The following is a 15,166-nucleotide window of genomic DNA, read 5'->3' on the forward strand; positions in this document are numbered from 1 at the left end:
GAAGCTAACCAAACAAGAAAATAGATGTATATTGTACAATAGGAGAAGCTAACCAAACAAGAAAATAGATGTATATTGTACAATAGGAGAAGCTAACCAACAAGAAAATGGATGTATCTTGTGCAATAGGAGAAGCTAACCAAACAAGAAAATGGATGTATATTGTACAATAGGAGAAGCTAACCAAACAAGAAAATGGATGTATATTGTACAATAGGAGAAGCTAACCAAACAAGAAAATAGATGTATCTTGTACAATAGGAGAAGCTAACCAACAAGAAAATAGATGTGTATTGTACAATAGGAGAAGCTAACCAAACAAGAAAATGGATGTATCTTGTACAATAGGAGAAGCTAACCAAACAAGAAAATAGATGTATATTGTACAATAGGAGAAGCTAACCAAACAAGAAAATTAAGTATAAGCTAACTGAACAAGAAAATGTAGATATGCATGAAATGAAAATTTAAATAAACAGAAATGGGAACCTCTTGTGCATAAGCAAATTATACAAGTTAACAGAAACATTGTGTTTGTAGGGAGAAGTTATTGATGTAGGTTAATGGAGACACTGTTTATAGGTAGAAACTATCACTTAGTACTGTAGGTGCATAGTATGTAGGGATGGGCCAGGGCAGTGGTGTTCTGAGTGTCTAGATGATGTAGATATAAAATTATGAAGGATTGATACGTCAAAATGCAGTTCACCCGTTTGATTGGAAGCCCTCGTTCTACCCCCTCCCAGATGTTGGTACCTCGCAGCTGGGTTTTAGAATAGAGTAGAATCAGTTAACATAAGTCCTCACACGTATTGGGTTGTCTGTCTTCCTCCCTCGATTTTCTTCTGTCTGTGTTATGGGTCACAGAAGTGGTATGTAAGATTATGATGATTCTGTCCTTTGGCACTCCCTCATCCTATCATAATATGGGAATGTTATCACATTTCGAATGGTTTCGGTAAGTGTCCAGTTGGGGGAGTTTTCATACCTGATGTTGGGTCCCCAGATCAATAACTCAGTGCTAAATACTTGTGTCATACCTGGGAGACTGTGTAATTCTCAATTACCTGGTCTCTTGGGTTTGAGGTGAAGAAGGTATGATCCTCATCCTACCCCCACGTGGATGTCGGTTCCCAGCGGCATGGGTTTTGAATGTAGTTGACTTACTGAGTATGGTCCGTCGTGCCCTAGCCACTCTACATCCAAGGGCACATCCATTGTTTTACCCACTTTTCTATTCATGGGATTGAATACTTATTTTATAATGTTTGTAACATGATCCTGACACAGTTCTCTCCCACTTAGATGTGTTTCTCTCCTTTTTTGCTCCTATCTTCTCCACATTTCACAGAAGGGCGAAGAGTATACCTAGTTCAGAAGTGGTGCAGTTCCTCTCATCTGATCTTCAGGTCTGACTCTCTCATTTCTAGGGGGTATCCTTCAGATGCTTTTGGGAGGTACTTCTGTGGTCCCTCCTCCTATTCATTGTGGGTTTCTAGCTAAGTTTGAGAGAGAAGATAAGTACCGTATCGGAAGTGATAATTTTCCTATACTGAAAATGTTTTTCTGATAAGTACTTACCTCTTTTCACACTTCCCACCCTTCATCCCACTTTACTCTAGTGCCCACATCTCCTACCAAACTTTGAAGTGATAGCTCAATAGAAGGAGTCACATGAGCATGTCATACTCCTATTGGTGTAGAAGTGATGTGTGATGATTTGCATGAGAGAGACACGTTCGAATTTTTCAATTCCAATAGAGGGGAGTAGAAGGCTTGTGGCTTGCATATAGAGGGCAGCACTAAATAAGAATAGCTAGTTTTGTGAGCAGAAGTAAGTACCTATTGGAAATACATTTTTAGTATAGGAAAATTATAACTTCCCCCAAACTGTGTTGCTTACTACCTAAGTATGAATCATGCCTCTGTTATGTATGTTATTGAGGTCTCTCAGCAACTGTTCAATGGCCATTAACATTTGTAGGAGCTTGTTTTTATACTGTAACTGTCTAGAGTACTAGTACTTACAATGCACATGTACTGGACCTTTACAATAGTTCACTACTACAAATTGATCAACTGATTTAAATATTGCCCACTTTAACACTGGATTAGTATTGGGCATCTCATTATTGAAAGGCTGAACAGATGCATTTAAGTTACAAACATTCCCATATTTCTACTACTCACTGGATAATTTATTATTATGTTTCAGCTGTTGAGTATTCTATGTTTACTACTGTATAACAAATATTAATAGCATACACACTAATCTAAGCTGTTCCATTAATGTTCAGTAAAGACAATTGATAAATGCATAATGAGTTAATAAATAATCGGTATATTCTAATACTACTGATCTTCATTCAAGGCATATTATGCAAATTAAGTTTTTGATGTCATTGTAATGGTTTTGTGTGACATTCTGTGTAAAATTTCTGCATTATAAATTGCCATCACTATATCAGATCAAGAAAGCAAATTCAGTGCCCTAATTACTAAGTGGACATGTGGCTTAGACCATGAAAAACTGATTCTCCACTTCAAAGTCAGCAGGATATGGCTGGGATCTAAATGATAAAGAACTAACGATAGACTGGAAAGACCAAATCCATGCTTCTGAGGTAGTTCTGCCTCTCATTTTGTGTTAATGATCTGGTAACCTCCAAAGTTGCTGTTTTTCATGTAACATTCTTTGCAGTGATGTTTGCCACTGCAGTATCAACAAGGAGACTCTCTTAGAAAGTATTGAAAAGGATGGAATTAAAAACTAATTGCTGAGTTTTAAACACAAAATTGTTACTTATTTCAGCCAGAGTATGTTGTGGAAGTTTCTAAAATTGAGTTAAAACTTTGTATTCTTGTTCCTAGTATTGTTTATAGAGAGTTCATGTGTTTGAGCTGTGAATAAACACATCATTAGAATATTAAAATAACATGATACATTGATATGCTTTTGTCACTGTCTGCTCTGTTGAGGGTATTAAGGACATTAATCCAACCCTTTTTCCTTCCATATACTAAAAATCTGATTCAAAAAACTCATCTTTTACTTGACACCTGTTACAAACCTTTGTTTAGTGTGGAGATATAGTAAACAGAATTTTATGTCACATTTGCTCATAGATAAAATGGAAATTATTACTACTGAGTAGTTGAGACGATGGGTATAAGGATTGGTTGATTTAGATAGGTGAGTCTATTCATGTAGGAATCACCCCTGTTTATTAACAATAAAATAGATATTGATGAAAATACATGATATGATGACTTAGAATCTGTGAGAAGATTCTGTATGACTCAAAAAAATGTTTCAGATTTGAATAATTCTTTTGACATGCTATTTGTGGTAAATTTTAATTTCCTATCAGTCATTCTAACAAAAATGTTCTCAGATGTCTATATATAGTTATTTTCTATAAAATTGTGAAATATAAAATTGTATGAAATTTGTAATGAACGTCTTGAAGTGATCAGAAATGTAAATTTGCAAATGCTGCCAAATCAGTGTATATGATGAACTGACTCAAGGAAAATTGCTGAGAGCAAAAAGTACTAGTGTTAGGTTATTTTATTTAACTTACAGTAAGATTCTCACCTAGTGGCCTTCATAATTAGAAATGTGTAATAAAAGAATCCTTACAAGGGAGTTTTGTTTTTATGATGATGCAAGATTTGAACTCTTTTTGCATTTTTTTGCATTAAAGTTTAGAAATAATATGTAAACAAACTTGATGCAACATTATATCCACTTTTAGACAGATTTTGACATCTCGTATATTGTTTATTAATTGGTTTAAATTTTTTCGTGTAAGACTAGTCAGAATTAATTGTTGAAACATCTTAATGTTATATAATTTATAATTCCAGCTTCTTCAATTTCAAATCTTGTGCAAGAAGCTTAAATTAGAAACAGATTTGACATTTGATGTGTTAATGCATACAAAATAGTTATGATTAAACAGAAGTGCATATTCAATATTTTAAGTTTTTATTTTTTGTTTCTTTTTAGTTTTCTACTATTTAACATATGAAGGATCAGTTGATTTAGATAGGTGAGTCTGTTCATGTAGGAACTTCCCACTGTTTTTGTACAGCTGGTCCTCTTTTAATTATAAAGAGAGCTTAGTACTACCAGGCATTAATTATTTTCAATTTTTATACTCTTAGGGGCTTGATTAATCTCCACAAAACTGACAAGCTCCATTTCAGACACACTTAAACCACATATGGAATTTTAAAACAATTGATGATTAACAATCTTCAAAAGAAACATTTTTCTAGGACTGAACTTTGCTAAGGTTTAGTTTTGGCAATACTTGATTAAGCTTTCTCTTTTTTTTTTTTTCCTTTTTCTCAGCTGATCATTGTTGACATTTTTTCCTGTGACTTTGGGAAATTCAGTTAAACGTAAATGAGTGATGGATCATAGTGAGGTATCATAATTAGAAAAATTTAGCAGAAATCATAAAATAAAAGCTTCATTTAGTGTTTAACTCTGTATAAAATCAGGATTGATATGATATATTCACAAGTATAGTATGAGTTAATTAATTTAGTTAATTGTAAGTCTAAACCAGTAGAAATTATCAAGCTTCACATTACTGAGACAGTTGTATCACAGATTTGAAGAAACCGTATGACTGACAGTCAAGAGTGTTGGTATCAACTAGTATTTTAGTTGTACAAACAGAAATTTCAGTAACAGAATCACAGAACATGTGAATTACTATGTATATATGCAGCTCTTGCATATAATAAAAATGAACTTGAAAATTTTTGTATGTCTGTATATATACATGTGTGTGTTTCAATATTGGGTTTGAGTAATATTTGTTGGTATACAGTCGTGAGAAAATTAGGTTGTGGTAATGCTTTAATTTATTGCAGCATTTCCCAAGCTGTGTTCCACGGAACCCTGGGGTTCCATATGATATATCCAGGGGTTCCATGAGAAAATATTGTGTAGTGTAGTTGTATTGAAGGAGCAGGCAGGGTATAGGTATGGCTAAAAAGCTTGTCAGCCCATAAATCCTATCACCCTGTATTCCATTTGTTATTGGCTATTTCATTTATAGGCAGAACCTACTTGAATACTTGCTGTAAGTTAGTCACTAGTGGTAGTCAAGTGCAGTTTTTCAAGGAAACAACACGTTATTCATGAGTTTGTGAATATTTCGTAACATTACAAAATTACAGGGATTTCAAGTATTGATACTACTTAGCCATGGATCAGTGGCTAAAAGAAGGGACTTTGAAGTGGAAAACAAGTTTTTCTGATAATAATTTTTTATGATTTAACTTTTTATCATAAGAATGTTTCTTGAGGGTTCTGTCAATAGTTTTATAGCTCAAAAGTGTTCTGTGGCTGAAAAGTTTGGGAAATGCTGATTTATTGTTATTTAATATTCAGCTATTAACTTGCAGATTATTTTCAGGCAACTTTGTTATTAGTCAGTTGAGGTAACTATTATCAAAAAAAATTAAGTTTAAGATACCATTTAGGAATCAGCTGACACCTCCTTAGACATTTTATTTAGTGTAGGTCTATTGTTCTAAAACATATGGGCCAGGCATGGCCTAGTGGTTAGTATGCTAGCCTGTTAGTTTGAATCCTGTTACCACAGATTCTTGCCCATGAACTTGTGGGCCATGGGAGTATTATAAAAGTGATGGTCAAATTCAAATACAGTAGCTCAAGAGTTGGTTGTGGGTGCTGTTCACTAGCTGCCTTCTCTCAAGTCTGTCAATTTAAAATTAGGGGTGATTGTCACAGATAGCTATTTTGTGGTTTTGCAAAACTAGCAAAGAATAGTCTTTTTTTTTTAGTACCTATTTAAATTTACAATATTGTATATAATTTTTGGTGTCACCATAGCTAAAATGCAAAAAAAAACAGTGAATAAACTATAAGGTATAATTAAATAAATTTTTTCTAAAATGTCATTGTAATCCTTTTCATTAGACTAGTTCTTTTTAACAAATGATCTCTGACTTAACCAGAGAAAATTACAGTAACTTGCTAATTGGGTAGGGCATGATATACCCATATACCCAACATTTTGCTGTGGTTGGAAAATTTGAAGGCTGTATGGGTAAAGAGTTACACATCACAGAGTTAAGCAGTTTTGGGTGACAGTCATCAGTCAAGTTAAAGTAAGCAGCTTGCCAACACTATTTATTGTCCCTTCCTCATTTATTCCTCTCTATGTGATTAGGGACTTGTTCTGGAATTCCCTTGAAAATACCCATCAGCACGTGAATGCTGTTTTTCTCTTTGAGCATTTGCAGGAAATATAACAAAATCCCAGATTTAACTGGTTGAGAGTGGTTTAGAGATCACTTATTAAATAGACTTTAATCAATTCTATAATTACTGATGTGTTCATTCCTGTTGGTAATAACAACACATTTTTCTAAATTATTTATTCACTAATTTCTTGTATGCCCATGACTTTGCTGTTTACAGGGTTCCTAATAACACGAGTCATATAAAAACATGTATAAAATATCACCAATATTGCAATTAATCCCACTGATTACATTAGGAGGTCTTTTCTGTACCTTACATAGAAAATGGGTGACTTCACCAATATTTTTTACAGTGAGTGTTGTAACAGAGTGAAACAAGAAACTACTCAGTGTGTTGCAATATATGGACCCAAGTGGTATTAAATGATGTTTCAAAGAATTGTCTGGCTGTATACTGTCTTATTGATTCCCCATCTGTTGCTTTTTCTAGCTTACAGTACTTTGTTTTCCAGCAGTCTCATTCCCTCTGAATGTTGATGGATACCTTCCACTGTTGCATTATTTTACCTTAATAATGCAGAGGAAGTCAGTATCCTGCCACTGGAGTTGTGTTTAATATAAAGGCATCTCTTGCAAGCTTGTTAGTTTCCTCATTTAACTTTACCTCTAAAGCCTGGCATATACATCTAGGTGATTATCATACCATATACACTGCAGCTGCTTGGCTCTCTGCCATTCACCTGAGGACCAATCTCTCTGAATTTTATGTATTATTGCTTGCAAGTCAGTAACAAATATTATGTTGTTTCACTGTCTATTTGGGGTTCATTACTTTCAGAAATCCAGGGGAAAGCTTGCTTTATGGCTTCCAGTTCCATTTTTATGATGCTTGTGAGAAACTTGAATTCTCCACTAGCTTTGTGCAGCATGTTGTTGCTCTGTGAAAAAATGAATACCCAGTTACTTTGTTTGTTGACTGTGATGTATCACCTTATGTAGCTATGTGAACAGGTGACTGTCAACCATGGTCTTTAAATAGTTACTGACAGGTTTTTTGCTTCACCCTCAACCCAATCTTTTCTGTCTAGGCTTATTTTCTTAGATCCCAGTATTGGGAAATGCTTATTCCACATAAAGGCATCTTTCCACCCATGAATGTCAACTGGGATCGTTTTTGTGAATCCCCTGTTGTGTTGGTGTCTGCATGGTTGTTGTGGATATGGAATTCTAAAGTGAAAATGACAGTGGTTTAATGGTGGAAGGCATTATCTTTACATTGTAAGACCCTAGTGAAAAGTTTTGTTCGTAAGAGCTGTTGGCACTCAATGAGATCCTGCTAAAGCTTGTGTGGTGTAAATAGGGCCTTGATGTGGGTGGCTCAAGTTCATCCCATGACTATTTTTGAACAGGTGTTTTGTGTCTTTTTTTTTTTCAATGTCATCCAGCTGCTTAGCACTCATACTAATCATCAGTACTGCATAATCCAAGATGAGGTGATAAAACTTAGTAGAGTATTATAAGATGACACACTTCAGCTCTGTTGCCTGTTGCAACTTTCAGTTCATTGATGTCTTTGATAGTGCTGTTTGTTATGGTGTATATATGGATGTTGAGGATATCCCTAAGTACTTCAGTATTTCTTCCAGAGGGATGGCATTGCCTACAAAGAATGGTTATGATTTGTCTTAATCAGGATGTCTTTTGTTAAGTGTAAAGTACGTGCCAGTGGTTTTGGCAGGACTGATGGACCATTCCTTTGTCATTAAACCATTTACTCAAACTACTAAGAGGTGGTTGCATCTTGCTTTGCTGGAGCTTCTGCTGTATGTTAGAATGTCTTTTGCAAAGGTTAGCACATTGCATTTGGTTGGACTGTCAAAGTGGGCTAGATCCATGGTATAGATGTTGGAAAGGATTGGTGAGAGTGATTAACCTGGAGTATTGATGATGATCCATTCTGATTGCCAGCTTTCATGCTTCATGATGCATCTTCTGGTTGTTAACTCTTTCCATATGGGCATCCTTTTCTCTACATGTCATGAGGTTTTACTGAGTTACATTCAAGATTTTAGTAAAGTACTTTATTATCATGGTATATGAATAAATTTAGCATCAAAATGTAGCTAATAATCCACAGTTTAATATTATATAAGATGTAAGTTCTTAATTTTGTAAGGCAATGTTCAAAAAAAGATACCAAATTTTCTCTAGTGTGAGAAATGTGAAATTTTTTCTCTAGGCATTCCCTCTTCTCTAATTTATCTACCACCCCTCCAAGAAGTACGAAATTTAAAGTGTATTACTCATTATAATATTGTCTTTACTCAGGCAAAGCATAATTTTCATAACCTTCAGTCTTGTTTGGTTACAGAGTTATAAACTAGAAAATCAGACTCATCTTGCCATGCCCACCTGTCACATCCTCTTTTTACAAATTGCCAGTAGTTTTCTCTTATGTATAATACTACAATATTTATAACCAACAGAAAGCCAAAGCTTTAATATGTCAAATGATGTATTATATTACATTGTTTTCTGTACTGAGAATTGTCTATTTCTCCAGTTCAAACATTATTCCCACTGTAAACACATCAATGAGCTTAGCTGAATTTTTAATGGCTCTTGTCACATAGTTAGAAAGCTAGAAAAATTGTGGTAGTTTTAGGACATTGTCTGCATTTTTTGTGTTATTATTCTGTGTTCTTTGGTGTATTATGTAATTAAACAAAAATTTATTGCAGTAGTACCATTAGTATAAAAAGTAGGGTTAAGTTTCATCAGCGTTCGACAGCAAAAAAAAGTAAGATGTAAGTACTATATTTCTTTTTTTCTCTGTATTCTTTATTTATTATTATAAAAGTAACTAAGATGTAAAAATTAGAAATTTTTCACGTTAAATTAGGTAAAATGAAGAATAATAATAATAATAAATTTTTTATGAGGTACACTTCGAATCAATTTTGCAAGTAGCCTTTGCATTACATAATTTAATAAGATAACATGGGCTATATGTTTGCCAACTGATTTATATCTTGTGTGGCAAGAACATTACTTAGATATGGCTCAAAAGGCAACAAAATTTAAGTAGAGACAAATGTATACTCTTATGAGTAAAGAGCTAATTAGGATGAACAAATTTAGATTCATGTTACAATTTGAAGTCATTCTAGAAAGAAAAATAGGTAATTTAGATTTATTTCCAATTTTTTATGGTGTTATGAGGGCGGTCAAATTGACTGAGTTAGGGTAGAGAAAATAAGAGATAAAATATAGTTCTAATGAAAAAAACTTTTGATATTGGTTTAAGAGGTTTTAGAGATTACTTAAATGAAATTTGAGATTTTTTTAATCTTAACATGGAAATCACTTTGCACATAATACCAAACTCTGCCCACTATGGGTATCAAAACCCAATTTTCAGCATTATAAACCCTCAGATATAACGGGGGGCTGGAATTGAAGAAGATAAAAAGAGATTACTAACCTAACTTGGAATTTGTAGTAAAATCCAATAAATTGTTTTAAAAGATAAAAGGTTATACAATTCACTATAAATATACAAGTTCATGTGCTACGAATATTTGTGGTTTTTGCATTTTTTATTTACTCTTTCGCGACCATGCTCGGTCGATTCAAACTAAATCTTGACCCCAAATTGAACTCTATAGTTTACATACTATAATTTCTAATATGTTCTGTGCATCTTTACGACATTTCCCAAGCTTTCAGTCACCATTAAGTCTTTTATAGACAAAGAATCAGAATTTTTATTGAATTATTTTCACTAAAAATGTTTCCATGAATATATGGAGTCAACTCACTGTGTAGTTTTGTAACAAACAAACAAAGAAAAAATTTCACACAAAATCATTTATATACTGTACAAGCTAACCTTGGTTAACATTTATTTATATCTTCTTGTTTAGTTAGGTGGTGTTACATCATGAATTTATAGGAAAAAAGTTAGTACTTCTTTTCTATATCGTATATGTTGTTGCATATTTTGGCATTGTATAGGATATTTCAATCCTCCTTAGTTTTATATTGTTTGATCAGTATCATTAGACATTAAAGTTGTTGACTACATTAAAATCGGTCATTTAGCCTCTTTTCTCTTTTCAAGTATTGATGCAAGTTTTACTTTTTTTCAATCCAATAATATTGGTTATTCATTAAAATTATGTAATTAATGTCAAAACTCTCATTCAGTCAGGAAGTTAAACAGTTTTTTAATATTATTTTAACATGTTTAAGTATTTACTTGAGGTTGTGAAGTGTCATTTTCTAACTCTGAATTTCTGGTGTAATAAATGTAAAGTGACATTGTTACTTGAAGATAAGTGTGATAGTTTTATCTCACATTCTCTGCTGCTTTTCAGACAGTGGTTGTTTTTCAATTTAAGAAAACTTTAGTGATAAATTAAAAAACTAATGCTGGAAAAGTTCTAGTAAAATCATTAGTTGATGAACTACTCAATACATTAGGATTACTGTGGAAATTATCTCTGTGCTGTTATCAGTAAGGGTTTTTATAACAAGGAATACTAGGAAGTGTTAAAATTTTCTGTTTGTACATGTAAATATGTCAGTGGTAATAGTCTAGCACTGCAGCACAGTATTAGTCAAGTAGACCTGTGCAATCACTAAGTTACTAAGCCAGTGGACAAATGGCTTAAAAGTTTATTTCACACACTATCATTATTAGTGTTGTTGTAAAATTTACATTTAACACCATTCCTCCTGTGTTTTTAACATCTAACACATACCATCTTTAATTTTGTTCTTAATCTTTTTTATTATTGTATCGGTGAAACTTTTTTCTTTTTGTTTTGTGTATGATATCAAAAGGACAGATATTTTGTTGGTCAAATTTCTCAGTTGATTTTTAATGAGCACTCAGATTTTTTATTTTTTCCTTTAGAACAAGAAATAAACAACATTGCTCACTTGTCATTTTTCTAGCATCAAAGACCTCAATGAAAAATATTGTCTGGAAGTTCAAATAATGGAGTTTGGGCAAATTCCCAAACAGATCTTTGTCCAACCTCACCCAAGCCGTCACAGTCTATCCGTTTCTATGCCTTTGATAGAAAAAAGCTGTTGGAATACCAATAAAGCTGCTTCTGGAGAACTTTCATCAGACAAAAGGGATTCTGCTGGTGAGGCTGAAGTTGATAACTCTATTAACTCTTTAAACCTATAACTTTTTCTGCATTCTGTTGGAGTTATTTTATCATTTTCTAATAGTTATCACCATACCTTATAAAATTTCAATTTTCTTAATTTTGTGGATAATAACATGGTTTCAATTAGTTTTCAGCTAAAGAGACATAAGTGTTATTGGATGCTGTCACTGTCTGATAGGTAAATCGGGAGTTTAGGCCGGATGCTGGAATTATTCGCTCAGGTTTAAAGAGTTAACCCTTTCCAAATGAGTTACTTTTACTGCACATATCATGAGGTTTTATCATGTTACCTTCAAGATTTAATTAAATTACATTATCATCATCATTATATACAAATAAACTTGGCATCAAAATGTAGTTAATAAATCAAATTTTTTAGTATTATACCTGTTTTAAGTTCTTAATTTTATGAGGAGATATTTAAAAAAAATCCTCAATCTCCCCTATTATGAGAATTGTGATATTTGCTCTTCCTTTTTCTCTAATTTATTTACCACCCCTCCAAGAAGTACGGAATTTAATATAAATTACTTATAATACTAGAGATATTACTCAAGCAAAGCATAATTTTTATAGCATTCAATCTTACTTGATTACAAAGCCATAAACTAGGAAATCAGACCCACTTACCATGCCACCTGTCACATCCTATCTTTCACAAATTGGCAGTAGTTTTCTAGCATTTTATACTATATTATTTATAACCAATAGAAAGCCAAAGTCTTAATTTTTCAAATGATATATTATATTACCTTGTTTTCTGTACAAGGCTTTGTCTATTTTGTTGTTCAGTTTCAATGTTTTTCTCACTGGAATCACATCAACAAGCTTAGCTGAATTTTTAAAGGCTCGTATTGCATAGTTAGAAAAATTATGGTAGTTATAGGACATTATTTGCTTTGTGTGTTGTGTTATTATTCTGTGTTCTTAAGGTGTATCGTTTTATAAAATAAAAATTATTTAGTGTAGTAGTACCATTAATATGAAAAACATAGGTTTAAGTTTTATCGATAGTGAAAAACAAGAGGACCCAGGTAAATACTATATTGTTTTTCATGTGTATTCTTTGTTTATTATTATAAAAGTAACTAAAATGTAAAAATTAGAAACTTATTTGGATAGATAAAGTTAGATTAAATGAGATAATAAAAAAAACTTTTCATGAGGTATGCTTGTGAGCAGCTCGCAAACAGCTCTTATGTTATGTAATTTCATACAGTAATATGAGCTATTCATTTGCTGAGTGTTTTACATTTCATGTGGCAGGATTATTAGTTAGACACAGTTCAAAGGGCAATAAAACAATAAAATTCAAGTATACAGATTTTTACTGTTGTGAGCTTTCAGCCATTTAGAATAAACAGTTGTAGTTTCATGTTACAATTTACAGTCATTCTATAAAGAAAAATAGGTAGTTTAGATTTGTTTCTTATATCTTCTTAGTGGTTATGAGATTGGTCAAATTGACTGAATTGATATAGAGTTAGGGTAGAGAAAATGACAGATAAAATATAAAGTTTTACTGAGAAAAAATTTCGTATTTATTTAGAAGATGTTAGAGATTATGCAAATGAAATTTCACAGTTTTCAGATAAAGGAAAGTATTTTTAATCTTAACATAAAAATCATTTTGCACTTGGAGCAGTCAACACTTTTAGTCCATATATTCATGGACAAATATTTTATAAAAATACTTTATTAAAAATTTGGTTTTTATGTACAAAATACTTATAACATTTACTGAAAGCTTGCCAAATTTTGTTAAGATACACATACCATATTAAAAGTTATAGTATGGAAATTCTTATGGTCACTTCAGGTTACGAACTTGGTCACTTCAACTGGGCCTGTAGTGAGAGAATTAATGTGTCCAAGTTCAAACAAGCATATTTTGTTTAATAATTATAAGCTATTTTGTGACCAGATTATGTATCATGTTATGTAAGTAAAAAGCTATGAAGTTATTGTGAGACTAATATTAGGGATTAACACTTTTCCTTTAGTTAACATGTGTGTTTGTTTATTTCAAAGAGTATATTAATTATCTTCAATAACCTACAGTCTGCTTCATGTAGAATATTTTTGATTGCTCATGAGGTTAGTATGCAGGTGTCTCTCATATTGAGTATTAATTTAATAACCAACTGCCTCAAGCACCAACTGTATAAAAGTATTTAACTAGTTGTCCCAATTTTTTGGGGGGTATATTTGTATCATCATGTTATCCTATCCATTGTGATTATATTACAAAACTATTTATATTTGTGGTTTTTATGTCTTTTTTTAGTACTTAACTGAATTTATCATCTGCAGTGTTTATGAAAAAATTGTTTCAATGAGGTTATACTTAAAAACAAGCTGCTGTTTCATTGACAACATTTTCTGTAACTAGGTAACCACTGAGTATGTATAGCTAATAACTGTCCCTTTAAATAAGTATGTTTAGTAACTAACTGTACCTTCTATTCAGTATGTTTAGAACTTAGCTGTCACTACCATTGAGAATGTTCAGAAATTAACTGTACCTTCTACTCAGTATTTTGAGAAACTAGTTGTCCCTTCCATTGAGTATGTTTAACAACTAACTTTACCTTCTGTTCAGTATCTTTAGAATATAGCTGTTCCTTCCATTGAGTATGTTTATCAACTAACTGCACTTTCTACTCAGTCTGTTTAGAACCAAGATGTCCTTTTCAATGAGTATGTTTAGCAACTAACTGTACCTTCTATGCAGTGTGTTTAAAACTTAGCTGTCTCGTCCATCGAGTATGTTTAGCAACTAACTGTAGCTTCTGTTCAGTATGCTTAGAATCAATGTGTCCCTTCCACTGAGCTGAATTTTCATAGTCCATGTTTAGTAACCAACTGTACCTTCCGTTCAGTATGCTTAAAACCAACGTGTCCCTTCCACCGAGTTGAATTTCCATAGTCCATGTTTAGAAACTATTTGTTCATCCCCATTGAGCATGTTCAGTAACTATTCATTGAACATGTTTAGAGACTATAAGCCTCTTCTTTTGAGTTTATTGAGAAACTAGCTTCTCCTATTATCTAGTATATTTAATAACTAGTTGTACCTTCTGTTTGGTATGTTTAGAAACTGTCTATTTCATTGAACATTTTTTGAAACTGTCATTTCCTTTGAGTATGCTTAGAAACTAGTTATCAATTTCATTGAGTTTGTTTAGAAAATAGCTATCTCTTCCATTGATTATGTTTAGAAACTTATGTCCCTTCCATTGAGTTTGCTTAGAAATTAGTTGTAACTTCCAATGAGATTGTTTAGAAATTAGCTGTCCCTTCCATTTAGTATGTTTAAAAACTATATGTTTTTTCCTTTGAAAATGCTTAGAAATTAGTTGTTCCTTCCATTGATTATCTTTGGAAACTAACTGCCCCTTTGCTATAATATTGTTACGTCTCCCTTTGTTAATTGATTTTTCCGTAACTTCGTTCCGACGAAATTTTAACGACACAAGTCTTTACTTAATAAAACTGGTTTATTCTTTCCGAATATAACTTTACCGATACACTCAACTTCAACAATCGCGCTAAACAAACGCTATAATAACGAATGTCAATAATACTTCTGACTGCAGTTCAATTACTCACTATCTATACACCCATTACCTCCGTCACGTTGTCCCCTCTTATATATACCCGACTACCCTATCTAGTAAATACTAGAGCATTCCTGAAAGAACAAGATAGTTCTAGAAACTAGAGGG

At 32.5% G+C, this 15,166-nt stretch overlaps 1 protein-coding gene across 1 annotated transcript in view; it reads left to right on the forward strand.

Moving 5' to 3' along the window:
* Positions 1 to 15,166, forward strand: part of LOC106467137 (protein FAN-like) — a gene marked incomplete at its 5' end in the record, with an annotated part of 133,833 nt that overhangs the window by 53,186 nt on the left and 65,481 nt on the right. The window contains 2 exons of the mRNA XM_013927457.2: positions 4,013 to 4,055; positions 11,215 to 11,411. Coding sequence (XP_013782911.1) covers positions 4,013 to 4,055; positions 11,215 to 11,411 — 240 coding nt within the window. The remainder of the gene's footprint in view (positions 1 to 4,012; positions 4,056 to 11,214; positions 11,412 to 15,166) is intronic.

This window comes from Limulus polyphemus, unplaced genomic scaffold (genome assembly GCF_000517525.1).
Source record: "Limulus polyphemus unplaced genomic scaffold, Limulus_polyphemus-2.1.2 Scaffold2500, whole genome shotgun sequence".
NCBI classification, from domain to species: Eukaryota; Metazoa; Arthropoda; class Merostomata; order Xiphosura; family Limulidae; genus Limulus; species Limulus polyphemus.